The 22,094-nt window shown below is 41.1% G+C and overlaps 1 protein-coding gene and 1 long non-coding RNA gene across 6 annotated transcripts in view; one reads left to right on the top strand and one right to left on the bottom strand.

Moving 5' to 3' along the window:
* LOC310745259 overlaps positions 1 to 22,094 on the top strand; it is a 153,947-nt gene that overhangs the window by 82,883 nt on the left and 48,970 nt on the right. The window lies entirely within an intron of this gene.
* Positions 1 to 22,094, bottom strand: part of RASGRF2 (Ras protein specific guanine nucleotide releasing factor 2) — an 87,784-nt gene that overhangs the window by 49,866 nt on the left and 15,824 nt on the right. For 4 of the 5 annotated variants that reach the window (XM_083577354.1, XM_083577352.1, XM_083577351.1 and 1 more), the window contains exons 2-7: positions 8,724 to 8,830; positions 5,829 to 5,976; positions 5,052 to 5,141; positions 3,761 to 4,014; positions 3,046 to 3,125; positions 2,484 to 2,677 (exon numbers count right to left, since the gene is read on the bottom strand). In XM_083577354.1, coding sequence (XP_083433480.1) covers positions 2,484 to 2,677; positions 3,046 to 3,125; positions 3,761 to 4,014; positions 5,052 to 5,141; positions 5,829 to 5,942 — 732 coding nt within the window. In that variant the 5' untranslated portion in view covers positions 5,943 to 5,976; positions 8,724 to 8,830. Of the gene's footprint in view, positions 1 to 2,483; positions 2,678 to 3,045; positions 3,126 to 3,760; positions 4,015 to 5,051; positions 5,142 to 5,828; positions 5,977 to 8,723; positions 8,831 to 18,179; positions 18,199 to 22,094 lie in introns of those variants that run through there. The other variant, XM_083577355.1, reaches the window with a different exon arrangement.

Below are 22,094 nucleotides of genomic sequence, written 5' to 3'. Positions count from 1 at the left end.
GGCAGTAGGTAAGACTGAAGCTTAGTGGAGTTCATTCTTATACAGTGGAACCTCAGTTGTCAAACGTAATCTGTTCCAGAAGACCGTTTGACTTCCAAAATGTTCAACAACCGAGGAGCAATAGGCAGTTGGCAATTTCAATGGAGAAAACTGAGAGACTCTCCTCAGAAGCCGTTCAACTTCTGAGGTGCGTTTGAAAATGGAAGCTATTACTTGTGGGTTTTCGGCGTTCGAAAACCGAAACATTTGGCATCCAAGATGCTCGAAAACCTCCTGCCAGTTGGATCACTGCTGCGTTTCCATGTGTGTATGCAGCTACAAGATCAAGGTGCAAATGCGGTAGCAGAGCTGATCCAGTGTGCCCACTGGTCCATTGGTACTGTGCCAACCTTGCCGCCGCTTCATTTCTCTCTATCTTGGTATGCCACTGACCGGAGGTGAGGTGAGCTCCACAGCTCTGCCCCACCATCTGCTACTGCTTAAAGCTGACTAGGTAGCATAGATACCTATATTCCTCCAAACTTAAAAGAAACACTTTAGTTCCCTGATTCTACACTTATTTCTGCAGGTAACCCAGCAGGCTCCTTCTCCCAGGCTAAGTCCCTGTTCCTCCAAGAAGAGCCTGTCTTTGCACTTTATTTTTCTTTAGGTTTACAACAGTGACTGAAGACTTGTGTTTGCTGCTGCTCTCTGCCGCCAGGGTTTATTGACAGAATGAGACAGTGAGCATGTCTAGTGCCTAGTTTCTAGGTGGATTCAGAGGTCTTGATGCGAGTTTTACATAAGCGTGTGCATGTTTTAAAAAAAACATCATGACTTGAATTTGCAGGAACCCCTTTTCTTCACTGTCAGCGTTCAGACTGCATGTGCTACAATTAAGAGAATTGAATTTAACTTGATAGCAGAAAATTTCATTTATCACACAACCACTGGGTATAGGAACAAATAATTAAAAAAACAAAAAAAACAAACAAAATGTCTTTAAAAATATATTGAACAACAAGTATTAAAAGCTCTTTCGAATTGTGACTGTAATATAAAAGGTTGTTATGCTCAAGGCCCTTCCACCAGATAAAATAAACAGTTATAGAGATGTTGTTTGCAGATGACACAGCCTTGACACCACACTCCAAGGAAGCTCTATAGAAGAAGAAGAAGAAGAAGAAGAGGAGGAGGAGGAGGAGGAGGAGAAGAAGAAGAAGAAGAGGAGGAGGAGGAGGAGGAGTAGTAGTAGTTTGGATTTGATATCCCGCCTTTCACTCCCTTTAAGGAGTCTCAAAGCGGCTAACATTCTCCTTTCCCTTCCTCCCCCACAACAAACACTCTGTGAGGTGAGTGGGGCTGAGAGACTTCAAAGAAGTGTGACTAGCCCAAGGTCGCCCAGCAGCTGCATGTGGAGGAGCGGAGCCGCGAACCCGGTTCCCCAGATTATGAGACTACCGCTCTTAACCACTACACCACACTGGCTCTCCAATAGAGACTCATCAACCATTTTGCCCAAGCCTGCATGGAGTTCCGCCTCACCATCAGCCTGACAAAAACCAACATTCTGGGTCAGGATGTTGTCAGCACTCCACACATCAGAACTGGTGACCACAGACTTGAAGTAGTAGATGATTTTGTCTATCTGGGTTCCACCACAACAAGCAACCATTCCATCAAATCTGAGCTAGACAAGTGAATTGGCAAGGCAGACATGCCCAAAAGGTAAGGGAAAATGTGGTGCTAATGACCAATACCAAGATGAAGGTCTATCAGGCATGTGTTGAGCACTCTACTTTATGGAAGTGAGTTGTAGGCAACTTACAACCACCAGGAGTGATGCCTCAATGCCTTTCCACATATGCTGCGCCAAGGACAATTTTGTGCATCACCTGGCAGTATAGAGTCTCAAATAAAGATGTGCTTTCCCAAGCCCACATTCCCATCTTGCTCATAGTTCTGACTCAGCGATGTCTACACTGGCTTTGTCACATACACAGAATGGAAGATGGCAAGTTCCCCAAAAGCTTCAGGTACTAGGCCTGCCAGCACACCAACTCTTGTGTTACAAAAATGTCTGCAAATGTGACATAAAGGCTAGTAACCTTAACCCCGCCATATGGTTATAAGCCTTGCAGATGATCACAGTACCTGGAGACAAGACAGTCAGGTTGTCCACAGCAGTAACCAGAGGAGGACTAACTGCTGGGAGGAGCGCAGAGAAAAGAAACGCCATGGTGCACCTGTAGCAGCAAAACAGGACACCTTCTGTATTGGCCCACTTGCAACAAAACACGTCTCTACAGCCACGGCAGGTGCTGTAACTCTCCAATGGTTTTACTTTACCCCCGAAGGCACATTCTTCCTTTGCCTCTCAAGACAGATGGATGCCAACAACAACCAACAACCAATCTGCTAGAGCAACAGCCATTAGTATTACTAACCAAATGATATAAGTAGTGTTTATAACATGCACAAAACCACTGTAACAACAAAAATACCTGAAACATGGGGTAAGTAAGGAATGTCTCGAGCATTCTGCCCTCGCAGGCAGGGTTGGCTTCATACTGCTTCAAAAGTTTGTCAAAATCTCTGTTCTGCTTGCAGTTTGCAAGGACCTGGAGACTATATTGATGATTCCGAACAAATTCTTGATAAATATTCAGCATTGGCAGCAGGATATCAAATAAATCAGCTATACAGAACAAAGAGAAAAGTAATTTGTTGCTGCCATCCACTTTTTTCATAGGTCACATTTAGAAATAAAACAGGACATTAAGTGCAAATTATCTACATCCAGAACGGCAAAATCTGAAGTCCCAAGAAGGAATCGTGTTACCACCTTTCCTCTCTTGACAGAAGTTATATACTTTAAACAGTGGAATTGATATGCAGAGGCAATTTTTCAGCCGCTCTGCATAATGAAACATACTACACCTTCCTAAAATGGTTATATCTTCTGAAAAACACACTTGACATCTGCAAAAAAAGAGGATGCAATTGCTCCTAATATCCCCACATGGCCATGCAAAAATAATTATGGCCCTAGTGAAGAGCACTTACCTAAAATTAAAGTAGGCCAGTTTGCTATTCTTGCTTTTAATCCTTGATGAAATATTTCATGAAGAAACATTATAGTCTCACTGAGAAGATATAAAAGTTGGAACAATAAACAAAAGTTAGACTCTGTCATTAGAAGATATTCTTTGAACATTACTGCATAAATAGCTATAGTTCAAAACATCTGGAAGAAGTGGGTTGTAATTTTTTATCAAATAAACAAAAGTATGTTACTAACTTTTAGACCTCATACATGTAGCATGATTTATTATTATTTTATTTTCAGGGGCAGGGAAAGATTTTTTGCCTTCAAGAAGGCAAAAAAACTACACTTCTACCTGAATCTTTTTTAAAAAAGAAAAAAAGCTGTGACTGAAATACTCTGAAGAAGAAAGTTGGGAAATTGCCAAAGCTGGATTTACTTCATTCCATCATAATGGAACAAGATTTACAAAATACATCAAATACTTGTTTTATCCAAGCCATGCTTATCTGCGAGTAAATCTCATTGAACTCAATTCTAAAGATGTACCCGATTGCACTGTGATTACATTCTACAGTACTGCTGCTTTATCTTTAATTTTATTATATTTGTTTTATTTCTCTTTACCCATTTTTTAAACTGCCCTTTGTATACATTCATATTTGAAGATGAAAGAGGTCTGGACATATTTTAATTAAGTAATTAATTAAATAAATATATAAACACATGGGGTACCTGTTGAGGAATACACTACTGACGTCATCATGGCTAATTGGTGGTTTCTTTGAACTTGCAGCCATTCTTAACGGCCTTAGAAAACAATTCACAAGGATGTAAAGCTGATGTACGTATTCAGATTCAGCCTCAACCATGTTGAAAACGATCTGATTTCTCTTTCGCATACTTTCTGCATGTGGAGAACAAATGTAATCCTGGACAATTGTCTTCCATTTTCTTCTACACAACCAACCTCGCATAAAACTCTGAACCTGGTAATTCAACAAAAGAAGAACACATTTGTAATGGCCTTTGAAATGTGTGTGTGTGTGTGTGTGTGAAGCTTCTTCTTCTTGCACCTCTGCAATCTTCAGACATTGCTGTGAGCAGGGGAGTAAACTTTGTACACATGTACACCTTTGTATGGAAAAAATGCTTATATGTAGATGGGTAGAACTCTCCATCAATGTAATTGTAGGCAGGTGGGTAAAGCCATTAGAGCCATGAAAAGGCCATGCAGAAGGAGCAGCCTAGCAGCAATGCTTATCAGCTGCACATCCACAAATTCCCTGGTGCTAATGGGTTAATGCTATTCCTGCCCCGATGTACATCCGTTAGGAGGTGGGATCAGCCATTAATTAGCATGCAGAGCTTAGGCTCCAATGAGTACTGCCACCATTATCATGGGTGGGGCAAGTGACCAGCATGAGTTCTAGCAGCAGTAGGCACAGAAGCAGTGCTGTGAGAGCTTCCATATGCCCCAGTTCGCTGTATGCTGGTGCCAGGCATGGTTGCCTTACACCAAGTCAAACCAATAGTCCTTTTAGTTCAGTACTGCCTATGATAACTAATTCCAGCAGTTCAGACAGCAGTACTTTCCAGCCCTACTTGGACTGAACCTGGGAATTTTTTGCATATGCAAAGCATTTACTCTTCCACTGAGCTACAGTGTCAAATACAGAGCAATGCACACATATCTGTGGATTGGGCTGGATGAAGTAAAATCATAAGGAAAAGAAATCTTAATTAAAGTGGCTTGAAAACACAATGGTCAGTAAACCTTTTTCAAGCAGTTTATACTGGGTAACGCGATATGCACTGTACATACATCTACCCCAATTCACCATTATCTGCCTGCTCAACTAAATAGTATACTTCAGATATTAGGTGATCTTGCTGCAGTTTTAAAATTCAACACATACTGAGCTGAATGGAAGAGTTTTACACATAATAAATTATTTCTTCTAATTCAAAGAAAGGTATGGACAAATTATTTTATAAACTCTTTTCCACTGAAACAGAAATTTACCTTTTTGATTTTCTTAATATCGGGATCTTCTTCTTCTTGGTTGCCTTGATAAGGTCGCATTCGTTCTTTTGTTTTGTTAAGAGCTACAATCTGTCAAAAGCAATAAAATAAAAGAAGAAAAGCCCGTAACTGTTAGATTTTTCTACTCAGAATTCTCAGTTCCGGAATCTAACTTGAGACTTCAATACCCTTAATTTCCAGATCTTTGAGGCTTCTTAGACTTGCGTTACATAATCACCTACCTACTCTAGAGTAGGTGTGCACAACCTGTGATCTACGAAGCCCCACATACCATAGCAGTCACCAGGACATCTGTGGTGTCTGACTGCCTGAGAGTGTAAAAACAAGACTTAGCACTTAGCAGGCCAGAACAGGTGGCTAGTAGGATGCATTTTAGCTTGGTGGATAAGAACATGTAAATTCCTGCTTTAGGGAAATGAAATATAATGCCATGCTACACGACATTAAAAAAAATGGCAAAGACTAAAATAAAATTGCATTATTCTGTTGCAGTTTTTAAAGTCTGCATCATTAATGAAGATTACGGATGAAGTCAGGGAAATTATCAGGCAAGGAAATCTAAGTCTACATACTCAGTGGTGATTATTTCACAATTAACCTAAGGTTCAATTCATTCACATAATAATTTAAGAGGAGTTGTTGTTTTTTGAAAAAAACCCATTGACTCAAAAGGGAAGTAGATTGCACTCCTAATATATAAATATATATATAAAAGGTAGTGATAAAATGTAACCTGCACATCATATCGGAACATACCTCTGATTTAAGCCTTTCAATTTCTGTGTCTTGGTCTTCAAGCTGATGTCGTAACTGATTGGCTGAAATCTTTTCTGTCTCTACAATCTGAACTAGATGAATATATTTTTGCATTAAAACTTCCCGCTCAATCAGGATATCTGAATAGCTGCAAAGAGGGAAAAAAGGGAGGGTTGATGTTTCATTTAGCAGAATGCCCATCACAATCTGCGTTAATTATGGTAGATAGCACATTTAAGTTGAAGAAGAAAACAGTACTTCTGAAAATATTACATTAAACTGAGAGGAAAACAGACTACATCTCTCCTACTCTAGCAAAGTGTCAAGATATATGCTTGGAGGAAATTGATTATCTGTATCATGCTCCCATCCCTAAACACAATGACAGCAACTTGTGCTTAAAAGTAAGGGAAATATCTTTATTCAAGCTGGTAACAGACTCAGGAGCAAGGTCTAGAAGTCAAGATTCCTAGGCAAGAGGTTTATAACCAAACAGCAGCTACAGTGGTGTCCCAACAGTTGACACCCCTTCCTGCCAAGATTTTAAAAATGAGTTGGGGCAAGTTCACTCATGGGACTCTCTCATTCTAAGAGTTATGTATGTGTTGTCTAGGTGGGTGCACCTGATTCCACCTATTAATTTAAATTAATAAAAGATTGGTAACCTCTATTTCCCTCCAAAACCCCTAATTAAAAGACTGGCACAATATCAGTACATTCAATAATGAATGCCTGTGAAAGTGTGAGGTGGCTCCCCCTTGCAGAAAATAATAGGAAGGCCTTTAGCATGTGGGGCTCTAAAACACAACCAAGTTGTTAAGAACTGATGCAAGACATTGCTCTCGAGGTCTCCGGCTTTCTGGCAGAGACATTGCCCTTAAGGCACGTGAGCAATTCAATAGAATCAGTGCTGAAATCCTTTGCCTGGCTGTTGGACAAGGTGCACACAGAACACTGTAGGATGGAGCAATATCACCTTCTGCACAGAAACATTCTATTTCTGCATGGGTTATTTTCCAATCAACAGATTATTTCACTTCCTCACACTTTTGCCTGCTTGAGAGGAACAGCTCTGCTCCAGAAAAAGCAATATAAAGCAACGAATTAACAGCACAATCTTATACATGTCTACTCAGAAGTATGTCCCAAGGTCTGCTCAGGACTAGCCTAAACTGAGTATTCTAATTTTTTATCCCTTTTCTTGCTTTGCAATAATCATTTTTAAAACACTTTATAATATAGATTTGAGATCTTTAAAAGGTCAACTCATTCCTATCCATATAATTCTGAAACTATGAATAAGCTATTTATTATGATCTAACAGTATTCTATCTACTCCAAGGCAGAAACTGGGAACAGCTATTAAATTTGGTTGCTGGCTTGGAAAAGAAACTCAGATTAAACCTAAATTATAAGAGATCATTGTGAGCTGTTTGAAGACAACAGAGGATGGCTTGAGATTTCTTACCATGATCATCACCCACATTTTATAAACTACACTATCTATGTTTCCATGCTCATGAAAACAGTTGGCTATTCATCACCTCCTGATTTCACCCAGAGCTTACATCCTTTTCCCTCAGTGAAGACAGCTTTTATTTTACATCCCAGAGAAGAGAGGCATTGACATGACACATAACCATGTTGTCTGTAACTCTCATATGATCTTACTGTTGCAATGTTACCGGAACAGTATAGGAACAGGAAGACAGGAGAAATCAGTAACATGTTTCCCTTACTGTAAAAGACAGACCTAAACAGTGAACCACAGTACGGCCAGGTATCAGTGAGCTGTAAGGAGATTCAAAGAAATGCTGGTCACCAAAAGAGCAGTGCTACCAAGCAAGACCTAATAGTGGCTGATTGCCTACATAGGAAGAAATGGCTACAGTCCATGCTTTCAGCATTTCTCATGCCCTGACTGAAAGGAGTGCAAGAGACTCTCTTCCCTCGCAATTTGATTGGCTGGAAGTATCATGTTGACCAAAGTAATGCATTCCAACTCCATCCATTTGAATCGTGTTGCCAGTGAAGTATGTGCTAAAAGAATTATCCCACACTTGTTTAATAAAGAATGCTTCTCCAAATCACTGTACAGGCATCAGAAGTTCCCTCCACTACCGGCAAGACCTCGTCTTCTGAAATAGTCCATTCTCCTTTGGCCTGCCATCTTACTTGCATCACGTGCTCTTAATATAGCATATCACATTATTAGTGCCACAGCTCAAGCCAAAAGTTGTTAGCCACCATGACAGGCAGAGCAGTGAATCATACTGGGGCAATGAAAGGAAAATTACTACTGTATGGAAGGGTCTATGGACTTATATGTAGGATATAGTGACTTACTGTATAGAAGTATTAGAGGGATGAGAGTTTTGCATACTTCCTGATAAGTGATGGTGGGAATAAACTGTCTCCAGAGGATCAAACTGCATGTTGTTTGCTACAAAGCTGTGCCTTTAAGTGCAAAGGTTTCCAGAGTGGCATTAGCCCATTGCTCCCACCATGCGCCTGTAATTTGCATTGTGGAAAAAATTCATCTGCTTTAATGGGATCTTATTTCTGAAAGAGATTGCAAGGCCAGGACTAGGGCTATGGGGGGCAATCCCCCAACCCACCATGCTAGAGTCCCTATCTGGAACAGTCTTCCTGCATGTGGTAAAAAACAACAAAACTCTGCCCTTCAAGGCATGGGCTATACTGTGTAGTTTGACCCTCAGGACAACTCCAGACTTTTTGTATCAGGAGAAGAAGGAGGAAGATCAGTGGCAGGTAATGGTATTGTTGTGTGATCTGCGGAGTCCAGAATAGTGCAAGAGAGAAGGAAGTAGATTTTTCCTCAGTAAACAAAAGGAGTGCTTGACTAGGTAGAGGCTGTCAGTGGAGGTTTCATACCTGGCTTGGTGAATAGCCTCTACCCATTCTTCCCCATCTGCTTCCTCCTCACAACGGAGCTCAAGTGGCTTCTGTCCTTCATGACCAAAGAGGACGGTAAAATAGTACTGCGAATCATAAAAGAAAGTCTTTTAATGTAATAAATACATACAACAGTGCCTGAGCTATAAACATTTAGTTATATTGTTAAATAAATAACTCGGAAAACCTAACCAACACAAACAACTGAACACTGGTTCAGGATTTAAACATTATAAATTAAGATCATAGGAAGAGGCCTATTGGATCAGATGAAAGGCCTACCTAGTTGAGCATTCTGTCTCTTACAATGTCCAGTCAGATGCCTTTGGGCAGCCCCCAAGCAGGGCATGAGGGGAAGAGTCCTCTCTTCTGTTGTTTCTCAGCAGCTGGTATTCAAAGGCATAGTGCCTCTGATAATTGGGAGGTAGCTATCAAGATTAGTAGCCAGTGATCTGACTTGTCCTCCATGAATTTGCCTAATCATATTTTTAAAGCTACAGAAGTCGGTGGCCATCATCACATCTTGTGGTAACTAATTCCAAAAGTCATGTGAATAAGTACTTCTTTTTGTCTGCCCTGAAATCTTCCACCACTCACCTTCACTGCATCCTAATATTATAAGAAATGATAACAACTTCTCTATCCAGTTTCTTACAGCACATATAATTTTATAAGCCACTATCGTGTGCCCACTCCTTACTTACCTTTCCCCACCCCCCAAACTGTGGTGGCTCCCAGATTGTCAAATTCCTTCCCCAGAGAAGTACATTTGTCCTTGGTGCTCTAAATATTTAAGTGGATTTTTAAAAACCCATTTATTGTGGTCCACCTTCTCTTACATAAGGCATTTCAAATTTTACTTTTTACTTTTAGAGAACTCTCTTAGATTGTATAGCTCTTTTTCTGCGAAGATTTATGTTGGCTTACATGCTTTAACTGGCCATTGTTTTAAAGTTATAGATACTGCCTCTGTAATTTGAAAACTCTGTTTTATGATGTGTAAGTTGCCTTCCCAAAAAGGGCAACCTATATACATTACTAAAGAAATAAAATAAACAAACTTCACCAGCATCTCTCGTTGCTATTAATCACATCAAGCATAAAGCAGGAAGATTATTTTCGAACGGTGACTGTCCTTCTTGTTGCATCATGGTTTCCCAGAAAAATCTAAAAACTACTAAACTAAAAAAAATTGTTTTGTAACAGGCTGTCAGCTTTGAGGTTACATGCAAGCTGGTGTGGGTAAAAGTGGAACATAAGCACCAGCAGGTTTATGCTAAGAATAGATATGCTCTTCATATGCAACTGTCTTGGTGTTACTGCCTTTATATTATTACATTTTAATGAACATCAGAGACACTATGTACCAATTAGACCCTGTGAATGAACTGTATTAAAATGAAGCGATTCATGTGTTTCTGAAATTATTATTTCCTAAATTATGCTAAAATGGTGCTTAACTAGCATATCTCAAAGCGAATAACAAAAATGGCATATATTGTCATTATAATGCTAAAAGGTGAACCCCAAATGGTGCATACCAACCTTGACGACAAAATTCACCCCACCATGAAACCATCTTTCATTAACCTAATTGCTTTCTGACAGTCACAGATGATAAGCTGATGTTCCTTCTATGGGAACTAATGACCAATACGCTGTCTCTCTCCTGCCTTTGAAACATAACAAGCTATGGCTAGTGAGAAATGCAGAGATATGGTGTTATGGCAGTGAACAGCTGTTCTTCGGATAGAGTGGCAAACAGATCTGAAAGTTAACTAAAGGTGAAACACTTTGAGACACACTTGTTTCCTTTAGAAAGCATGATGCAGTCTTAGTAGTTGTGTACATAAAACAAATATTACAATGATACCATCTTAAGTCTCCATGCAATCCAAACTAAACCTGAAATCATCAGCACTCAAGAAAGTGTAGGGAAGGGAGCAGGAGAAGAAAATGAAAATATTATAAAATCCCCACTTTAAAAAAAAAATTATTACTCAAAGGGTTGTATCACAGAATATCAAAGAAAGCACGTATAACAGTGGAGAAAAACCATTAAAAACCTCAACACAGAAACAGAATGCCTGGTTTGCATTGAATGCTAAACTATTGTTTAGTGCTACAAGGACAGGCCTGAAGTGTAGGTGGGTTCCCACAAGGCAAAACACAGTGATAACGTAGGGTTACCAGACGTCCCTGGTTCCCAGATTTGCAAATCTGTCCCCAGATAAATTCCGTCCCCGGAATGTCCCCCGATTTGCAAATCTGTCCCTGGGAAACATGGCAGCGGCAGCCTCAGCAACCCGGAAGCGTAGCTGGCTCTGGCTGGCTTCAGGAGCTGCTCGCTGCCATGGCGCCCGCCACTTTTCCTCTCCGGAAGTCCCCATATGATGTGTCTTGTTCACAACACATCATATGGGGACTTCTGGAAACGAAAAATGGTGGGCGCCACGACCGTGAGCAGCTCCTGAAGCCAGCCAGAGCCAACTGTGCTACTAGGCTGGCTCCGGGCTGCTGACTGCCGCTGCCACTGCAGAAGGGGAACCGGGGACATCCGGCGGTACAGATCTCCTGCCGCCTTTATTTTGACTGATCGGGGGAGGCTCAGGAGTCGTGGGCGGGTGGCCGTTGCCCAGGTTTTTTAAAACTCTGCACATGTATGTTTCACAGGGTGTGAAAGAAGGGCTTTGCACCTTTATAAATATGCTTGTGTGCTTGGGCCCAGGGTCTTTTTGCCTCACCATCCCCACTACTGACTCCCTGTTGCTACTCAGCTTCAAAAAAAAAAAAAAAGTGTCCCGATTCATTGAAAAAAATCTGGTAACCATAGATAACATCGGCATTAGATCCATTTCAGTCCGGTTTCCGTCCTGGTTTTGGGACGGAGACGGCTCTGGTTGCCCTAACAGATGATCTCCGTAGACAACTGGATCGAGGTGGGTCAGGACTGCTGGTCCTTTTAGATTTGTCAGCAGCCTTTGACATGGTCGATCATGATCTTCTGGACCACCGCCTCGCAGACGTGGGGATACAGGGCATAGCCTGTAACTGGCTGTGCTCTTTTATATCTGGTCGGGGACAGAGGGTGGCACTAGGGAGGGAAATGTCGTCGCGCCACTCCTTGGTGTGTGGAGTGCCGCAGGGCGCAATTCTCTCCCCGATGCTTTATAACATCTTTATGCGCCCCCTTGCCCAGATTATCTGGAGCTTTGGGCTGGGCTGTCACCAATATGCTGATGACACTCAGCTCTATCTGCTGATGGATGGCCACACCGACTCGGCCCCGAACACACTGACCAGATGCTTGGAAGCTGTGGCTGGATGGTTTTGTGGGAGCCGATTGAAACTAAATCCTTCGAAGACAGAGGTCCTATGGCTAGGTCGGGATGGCATGGGGATGAGGGACCAACTCCCTTCTCTTGCGGGGGCCCAATTAGTGCCATTGCCTTCCGTTAAGAGTTTGGGTGTAATCCTTGACGCCTCCCTTTCCATGGAGGCACAAGTTACAGCAACAGCCAAGGCGACATTTTTCCACCTTCGCCGCATCAAGCAGTTGGTCCCTTACCTTTCCCGCCTCGACCTGGCCACAGTGATCCATGCGACGGTCATCTCCAGGCTTGACTACTGTAATTCGCTCTACGTGGGGCTGCCCTTGAAGCTGTCCCAGAAACTCCAGCGGGTACAGAATGCTGCAGCGAGGCTCCTCACGGGGTCTCTGCCATGGGAGCATATTCACCCAGTGCTTTTCAAGCTGCACTGGCTCCCGGTGGAGTACAGGGTCAGATTTAAGGTGCTGCTTTTGACCTTTAAAGCCCTTCACGGCCTAGGACCCTCGTACCTACGGGACCGCCTCTCCTGGTATGCCCCACGGAGAGCCTCAAGATCCATAAATAACAACACCCTAGTGGTCCCAGGCCCTAAGGAAGTTAGATTGGCCTCAACCAGAGCCAGGGCCTTTTCAACTCTGGCTCCGGCCTGGTGGAACGCCCTGCCTCATGAGACCAGGGCCCTGCAGGATCTGATTTCTTTCCGCAGGACCTGTAAGACAGAGTTGTTCCACCTGGCCTTTGGCTTGGAGCCAATTTGAGTCCCTCCCTCCCTCTCTTTCTTTTTTCTTTTCCTTCTCCTCCTGCGATGAGGCTACATTTTAATATTTTAATGTTCCATTATTTTAATGTTGTATTTTATTTTTGTTTTTAAGTTGTAATCATTCATCTTGTTTTTATTATTGCTTGTAAGCCACTCTGAGCCCGGCCTTGGCTGGGGAGGGCGGGGTATAAATAAAAAAATATTATTATTATTATTAACGGCAATAACATTTATTGAACCAACAGAACTGGACAACAGGGGCAAAGCAACCGCTTATATACCTTCCTGAAGGCCTGGGCCACTCCCACTCCCGACATGATTGGCCGTCTAAACTTCCAAGCTGCAAATCATGACTCAGAGTTTAAGGGCCAATGGCAGAGGCTCAAATCCTGAAATGTTCTGTGATTGGATATCATGTATCAAATCAGAACACAGGAGCTCTGAAGCGTTAGTGCAGACTCAAGCTCAAGCAAACACAGACCACTGAATACGTAAATAACAAAGTCTCCATAAGGCCAAGCAAAAAATGAGGCTCACACAACTCTCACTCCTCTCTGTTCCTCCCATAAGACTAGTGGGATAATTTCTGCCAAATTTAGCTTTGCTTTCAAATAAATATGTACAAACTAGATATCCTAGATTAAAACAAACAGTTTAGGAAGTCAGCTTCATAACTCATGGTTTGAAGTTGGCTTGTGTGAAAGAATTGGACTGTTTAAAAAGAAACAATGATCTTGTATAAAGTTTGGTTTGCGAATTACATGGTTAACTTGCTTCCTAGAGTCAACCTTGGCTGGCGGATAACCACTTCAGCATGTGGTCTGCAAAAGGGATTAAGGCAAATGTGTACTTTTTAATGTTGGCTGGTTTGTGGTTTGGTTTATACAAAAAAAAAAAAAAAAAAAAAGATAGCTCAAGGTCACAGTTAGAGAGGTACTTGCAAAGGCAAAGTCTTGGAGGTTCTCAGGAGAAAGTGAAGATCAGACCTGAGGTGGTACATTGAAAACCAGAAAGAGCTGCTAACCAACATAAGATCCTAAGGATTCTGACATTTGTTTAACAGAATTTTAGCTCATAGGAACCGTTTTGGATAGGATCAGCTAGATGCATATTCTTATTTATTTTCATTTTTTTAATGCATGCATGTAAGTATTCAGATGTAGAAACCTTTTTCCTAAGAATAATCCTCCCCACTTTAGTTTTATAAACCAAGTTTAAAAGATTACTCATCACAAGGTGTAACCAAAAACAAACTCAGGAAACCCTAAAAGTGACACTCCAGGTTCCACAAAAATGTGGCTTAATCATGAATTACCATTATGCTTGGCCACTGTGAGAACAAGATGCTGGACCAGATGGGCCATTGGCAAGCTATATGCATGTATATGATCCAGCAAGCTATATGCATGTATATTTTCATTATATTCATAAGAATATAATAAAACTTAAGAACAATATAAAATATTGTCAAGTTTAACTGTATCTCTTTAAGAAAAGCATTCTCTACTGTCTCACTACTGCTATATTCTACTATATGTTGAATCTTTACCTGATTTTAGTACTTATCTACCATTGCAGCTGTTAAATTATCAAAAAACCTGTTACCCAAAAAACTCTCATGCACCGATGTAAAACAAATACACCTAATTTGCTTTTGGAGTTGAAAGTTATGTGCTTAAATCAATCAGGAATGATTAAAAGAAAGATTTAAAATGAACACAGCATTCTCGCTATGATTATTGAAAGGTAGAAATCAATTACCAAAAAAAATTGTACTAATAAAACCTTTCATAACCACAAGATCAGCTTAAGTCAGTAATTTCCAAACATATTATTACTACTAAGGGGATCCACCAACTTATGAAATTCATCAGTCTACCACTGACTGAGAAGTGAAACTCTCTTAGCGTTTTCTTGTGCAGCAAATTGTCAATATGTGTTATTTTTTACTCACACACAAAGCCTTTTGGTTTCACCATTTGAGAATTGATAAAATTCCCACAACACTGCTTTAGACTGCCATAAAAATGATTTAGAATGTGGTACGAAATATTTATAGCACTAAGGACAGATTCACATCTTCAGCTACTGATTTTCACCCACAAAACATATTACAAGATAGGTACAAACAATATAGGAGTTCGTGTTCTACTTTTAGTTCAAGAGCCCATAACATGTTTGCTGCCCTGCAAGTGATGTCATGTCTAAACACTGCAACAGATGAGCTTTTTGCATACACATTCTATAAATGAGTCTTCCAGGTAAGGAATCTGGGTGGCTACTGTTGGAGATAGAGAGATGGTTTGGAAGTAGAAGTTAACCCTGACAAGTATTGTATTGAGTATGCTTGCTCTCCCCTCCCCCTTCCTCCTGTAGTACAGTATGGACTTGAGGAGGAGATCAAGAACCTAGTCCAACCCCCTGCAATGCTGGAATCTCAACATGTGGTTTCCCATCCAATTTGAAACCATACTGGACCCTGCTTAGCTTTGCAAATGTGCTATCAGTTTTGTTGCTGCACTAGAAGGGAACAGACATAACTTTGTAGAACTGTGTCTAGAGAGTGAGTCAGACCTAAAGTAAAAACAGTTCCAATTTTGTTGTGGGTGGCAGGAGAGAAGATTTCCCTAAGATAATTTGGAACAAGTAACACAGAAACCACTCACATTCCCGCCCCGAGGTATGTAGCTAGTTCCAATAAGTCCTTCAAAAGTGTAATTACAGCTTTATTATTACAGTTATTAATTCAATTTATACCCTATCCTTCATGCTGCCCAGTGTGGCAGATACAGCAATGATAAGACATTAAAAGCAGCAACCAAAAACATACTTAAAGAAGAAGTTAAAAACATGATACCAGTGTCTTTCAGTCATCAAATGTCTGGGAAATGTTTTTCCCGGTAAACAATAATAAGGGAGACAGATGCACTTCACTAGGCAGGGCAGTCTACAAACAGAAAAGGCCCTATCATGGCTCCATACCAAGTAGGCAGGGCTCAGTAGAGTCAACACCAACAAGGCCTCACCTGCCGGGTGATGTTGAGCACGGCACTCTTTTAGGAACTGAGGTCCCAAGCCATTTAGGGTTTTACAAGCTAGTACTAATACCTTGAATTTGGCCCCGTAGCTCAATGGCTGCCAGTGCAGTCCTTTCAGGACTGGTGACAGAGGGTCCCATCAGGCTGCCCTTCTTACCAGCCTAGAAGCCACATTCTAGCTTCGAGGGCAGCCCCACATGGAACACATTACAGTAGTCCAGGCAGGAAGTTACTAGAGCACAGGCAACTGTTGTTGAAGAAACAACTGAAGCTGGGAATATGCACTCCTAGCCACTTGAAACTACAGTTACAAACTGGAATCCATAAATACTCCCAGACAACGAACCTGTTGCTTCAACAGGAGTGTGAACCTTCCCAGACCAGGTTGTGCACCCAATTCCCAAACAGAGGGACAACCCACCCACAGCATTTCCGCCTTTTAAGGATTCAGCCTTAGTTTATTAGCCCATTAGGGTAGCTCTATTATCAAGAAATTGGCCTCACTGTTTTTGGTAAGCATGCATAGGATGACAACCTTACAATAGTAAGAATGGCGGAATTATGTTTAAGATGATGAACTAAGAAAGGAAATCCCTAATTAACCGTATTTTCAAAACAATATAAAGTAATAACTGATATCCAGTATGAACAGTAAAAAACAAATATATGGATGAACCTACAAATGCACTAATATTGTCTTATCTAAAAATTGCCATGGAAATAGTTGTCACTTGTTTGACAAATTATTCAAGTACTCTCCTAATGGAGACATTTTGAAAAGGTACATGAGAGCTAGAAAATGCTAGGGAGGTATTCTGAGAGATGTCTTGTTTCTATTAGTCCTCAGGATCCCCCCACCCATTTGATGGACGCATTGCCATAAATATACGTTTAAGACAGATGATTCATATTTTTCAAGATTTTTACACAATCAATGCTGTACTTCTTCTACTAGCTGCTTCAAGCAGTGCCAAAAAGGTGGGTAAAATGAGCAATTTCATGCCTCTACACAATTACTGGGAGTTAGGAGAAGGAAGTCAGAAAAACAGTTTATGTAAGAGGCAGCCTCCACTCCACACCAGGGTCAGTCCAAGGGCAAAGAGCAAGATGGCATCACTTCCATCACCACCACCAGTTTGTACTACACAGTAAGCCAAGCCATGGTTTACTGGGACTATGCAAATGTGTGGGCTCACAGTAAGCCATAGTTTGGCTTAGCATGTCATGTAAACCAGGCCATTGTCAGGAAGTTATTCCCAATTGCAATTTGAACATGTTTGTATCGGTCCCACTCTGGACCAAAAGAAAATAAATTTGTCCAGTCATCTATGCGACATACCTGTTCTTTGAAATTAGTCATGTCCTTATGAAATTAAAAACGAATATATCCAGATTTAGATTATGTTTTATTGCACTGACCTAAAATAAACTGAGCATAGGATTACTCACATTCTAAACACAAATTCTGCATTTTGCAAAGGAGTAGAAAAAACCTTAAGTAAAGGCCATGAAGAAAAGCTTGAGCGTATTAATTTAGAATTTCCCATTGATTTTTTTGTACAGAAAACTTCAGGCAAAACAACAAATAAAAGAATCAACACTATTCAGTTCAATGTATTCTTACTGTGTGTTTAACTGGATCTTTAGCAGCCATTCACAAGAGAAACGGCATACACTATCTTTGAAGTCATAAAACGTAGTTAAACATGGACTTGCCCTCCAGTTGGGCAACATGTTGACCTCATATGGCTACAGAGTAATACTTTCAAACTTTAATTTCTGCAATTTTTTTTATGATCATTAAATGATCAAACACCATGTACAGCAGCATTCTACCCTGGGAAGATCTTGTGGCACTTTTCAAAATCTTAGCGTGAAAATAGTTTGGGGGGAAATATAAAAAAGGAAGCAGCCTGGGACATGAAACCAACATTTCTTCCATCTAACTAGTGAATTGGTTTCCTGATGATATTAGTAGTTGTATACAGAAATGCATCCTCCAGTATTACATAATAATCATGTGCTTCCAAATACCAGCTGCCTAGGGAGCTCTGCATGATCCAGCACCCTGCTGCCATTCCTTAGCTTCTCTTGCTCCATGCAAGCTGTGCTGGAGGGGAAGGTTTGCTTGTTTAAGCCATAAAACTGGTTTATGCATCAGGATGTGTACACAAAAATTCTGTGGTTCTTTAACATCTGTTAAAATCCTATCCTTTTATTTGACACTGGTAATATCAACCACACTCTTATGTTATTGTCATCTGTTTCAAAACTGAAAAAGCCAGCTTGTATTTCTTTGTCTTACCTTTTTCTATTTCAGCCTATGATCTGCTTCATAATACTGTAATCTTAAGTCAATAAACCATGATTTATTGACTGAAGAAGAAGCTGTGTGGCTACATATACTCTCCTCACTTCTAGCTTCAGTGCTTCTATCCTGGCTTACTAAACCACCGTTTCCCATGACGTCTGAAACAGGAATCACTGGTTTAATAGCTGCTTACAAACCAGGAGATTATCAATTATAAAGCAGTGGTGAAGTCAGTTTAGCAGTTTGGATGTCACAGGAAACTATGGTTTAATAAGTAAGGATTGAAGGGTGCAAGCAAGTGCATGTGTAAGAGAGGGACATGGAAGGAGCTTGCACTTGGGCCAATCAACCATGAGAACAAAATTGTCCTTGTGGGTGCAACATGAATGATACAAATTTGTATTCTGAATTGATTACCTACAATCTATAATATATCTGAATCATTATGGATCCTATCAAAAGAATGTGAAATTTTAGCGTTGTTTTCCCTTTCTAACAATGGTCCTTGCAAATGTCATATTAATTATTTGTACAAACATGTCATGAATCTAATTACTTTCTCAATATACAGTCACTCAAAGTAGCATCGTCTTAATTAACTTCAGTTTGCCAATTAAATGTGAGAAGGGGAATTTCATCATAATTGGCAAAAGACCATATGGAACATGAGTGTCCAGCTCCTATGGGGAAGGGGAGAGACACAACAAAGGTTTGATTAAATCTACACAGAGCATGCCACACGTGGCAACAGAGGGATCATCATAGAACCCACATGGAGGTCTTTCCCCTTCTTCCAGCCCCTCAGTGCATGCAGCTGGGCATGCATCCAGCCAACTGGCTATTAACATGAATGCTCACTTCCTTGGCCAAGTGGAGGAGCCAAGCTAGTTAGGAATGTGGTTGCATGAATAGACTGGTCATTCCCAATAACACTAGGATGCAGTGCCTGTCCATATAACTATCTGCACACATTGTGGGTGAGGGATAGGAGGAGGGTCCCATTATGCCATATGTCAGGGGTGATGAACCTGTAGCCCTCCAGTTGTTGTAGCCCTCCATCAAAAGCATTGACCATGCTGGCTAGGGCAGATGGGACATGGGATTCCAACAAGATCTGGGGGGGCCACAGGTTCTCCACCCTTGTCCTGTGATGGCCCATCTCGGCATGGCTGCTACACTTGCAGTGGACTGAACTAAAGCCTTTAATCTTTATGGATGAAAGAGTGTTTCTCACTATAACATCCTCAAATCTGCCCCAATTGGTTTAATAATTCTGTCAAGTTTAAAAACTCTTAACATAAATGATTCTATTATGTTATAATGAAATAAAGCAAATATTTTACTGTATGCTAAATGTTAACCAGCAGCATAACTGCACCTGCACAGAGTGCACTGATACATCTGGTAAGAATTTATAGCAGTTTCATTATATTACCATTTCGGAAGTAATTTTCTAAATGTACAGTAACAGTAAATAAATGCACTCAAACGGGAATCTCACACTGGGAAATATGCCACAGCCATAACATTTTACATCAGGAACAAGAACTGAAAGTCAAGTATGCTGTAAAACTAGGAAACCTATAATTGCTATGATTTTAAAGGATAGGACGTGCTCAAATTCCAATTACTGTTTAATGGTAAACAGAATTCTTTTCAGAGTATAAAGATAAACCAAACTTTTATGTCTTTGAAACCCTGAAAAGTAATCTTGCAATGCAAGCTTCCACGAAACACTACCATTAAAAGCATATAAAGACCAACATATTTTGACCTAGGAAACTGGATTCATGGCTAAGCTAAAGAGTGTGACACTCACATACATTCTTTCAGCACATCCAATGAGCCCCCTTTCTGTCTTTGATCAAATGCAGTTGGGACTATGGGGTTATATCCACACTCCCCAAAGGCACACCCTTTGTGCTTGCTCCAGTTAATTTTCTTCATTTATATCCCACCTGCCTTCCCATAATATAATTCAATATGGCATCCACAGGGTGACCAGGTGGCCTCCTATCCATGCATTGCTGGACCTAGACCAGCTGAACTTTTGCTGGGTGACAGCTTCATGTTCTTCTACACCATGCCCTTGGAATGAACAGCTTTATGATGCTGATGATGGTTTAATATGCTCCAGTATTATTCCTGTCATTTCTTATTCCACTTTGCTCCCTCAGCTTCCTTTACTATCTGGTTCTTTCCTCTAATTCTTCTGCTTCTTTTTCCATCAGGATTTTCTTTTCTCCCTGAATTACCAATTCTTTGCAAACCTAAGTGGTCAATTCCTGCAGCCACCATCTCCCCTGGACTTAAAATTGTGGGATTTCCGCCATCATAATAATCATTATTATTATATTTGTACCCCACCCATCTGACTGGGTTGCCCCAGCCACTCTAGGCGGCTTCCAACATATATAAAAACATAATAAAACATTAAATATTTTTAAAAAACTTTCCTATACAGGGCTGTCTTCAGGTGTCTTCTAAAAGTTGTATACAGTGGTACCTCGGGTTAAGTACTTAATTCGTTCCGGAGGTCCGTACTTAACCTGAAACTGTTCTTAACCTGAAGCACCACTTTAGCTAATGGGGCCTCCTGCAGCTGCTGCGCTGCTGGAGCACAATTTCTGTTCTCATCCTCAAGCAAAGTTCTTAACCTGAAGCACTATTTCTGGGTTAGCGGAGTCTGTAACCTGAAGCGTATGTAATCTGAAGCATATGTAATCCGAGGTACCACTGTAGTTACTTATCTCTTTGACATCTGGTGGGAGGGCGTTCCACAAGGTGGGCACCACTACCCAGAAGGCCCTCTGCCTGGTTCCCTGTAACTTCACTTCTTGCAGTGAGGGATAGATCTCAGTGTCCGGGCTGAATGATGGGGGTGGAGACACTCCTTTAGGTATATAGGGCCAAGGTTCTTTAGGGCTTTAAAGGTCAGCAACAACACTTTGAATTGTGCTCGGAATCCTACTGAGATTCAGTGTAGGTCTTTCAGGGCCAGTGTTATATGGTCCTGGTGGTCGCTCCCAGCTATTACTACTTACTATTGGCTGGGTGCCTGTGCTTTTTAATAGCAGAAATCAACAGGGTTTGTTTTTTCAAGCTATTGCTGTATCTCCACACTTGAAAAAGCTTCATTTCTTGAATTCTGAGTACAAATAGTGCCTCTATGAAGCATAAATCTGGCCTCCATGAACACTCCCCAGGTTGTTGGGAGTGTTGGGGACTACTGCATAAGAACATAGGAAGGGCCTGCTGGATCAGGCCAATGGCTCATCCAGTTCAGCATCCTGTTCTCACAGACCAACGAGATGCCTGTGGGAAACCTGCAAGCAGGATTCAAACACGAGCCCTCTCCCCACTGTAGTTTCCAGCAACTGGTATCTAGAAAATGGAGGTAAAACAGACATCATAGCTAGTAGCCACTGATAGCTTTACTCTCCATGTACAGTGGTACCTCGGGTTAAGAACTTAATTCGTTCTGGAGGTCCGTTCTTAACCTGAAACTGTTCTTAACCCGAGGTACCACTTTAGCTAATGGGGTCTCCCGCTGCCGCTGCACCACCGCCACGTGATTTCTGTTCTCATCCTTAACCTGAGGTACTATTTCTGGGTTAGCGGAATTTGTAACCTGAAGCATCTGTAACCCAAGGTACCACTGTATTTCAAATCCTCTTTTAAAGCCATGCAACTTGCATGAACTTGCTCATGTTGACAGATGCATACATGTATCTGCTGCCTGTCATATTTCTCTACAAAGGCCCAAAACAATGCAATATTCCAGGTAAATAAGATACTGGCTGTCAGGACAAAGACAACAGGTGAAGAAGATCCACTGCTGCTGGAGAAAGCCAAATCCATCCTTAAATTGCATGAATGTAATGGAAGTCCAAACCCATTCATACCAGT

This window comes from Podarcis filfolensis (assembly GCF_964270895.1).
Source record: "Podarcis filfolensis genome assembly, chromosome: 11".
NCBI lineage: Eukaryota > Metazoa > Chordata > Lepidosauria > Squamata > Lacertidae > Podarcis > Podarcis filfolensis.
Note: the sequence above shows the minus strand (reverse complement) of the source record. Positions and strands in the feature narration are given on the sequence as shown.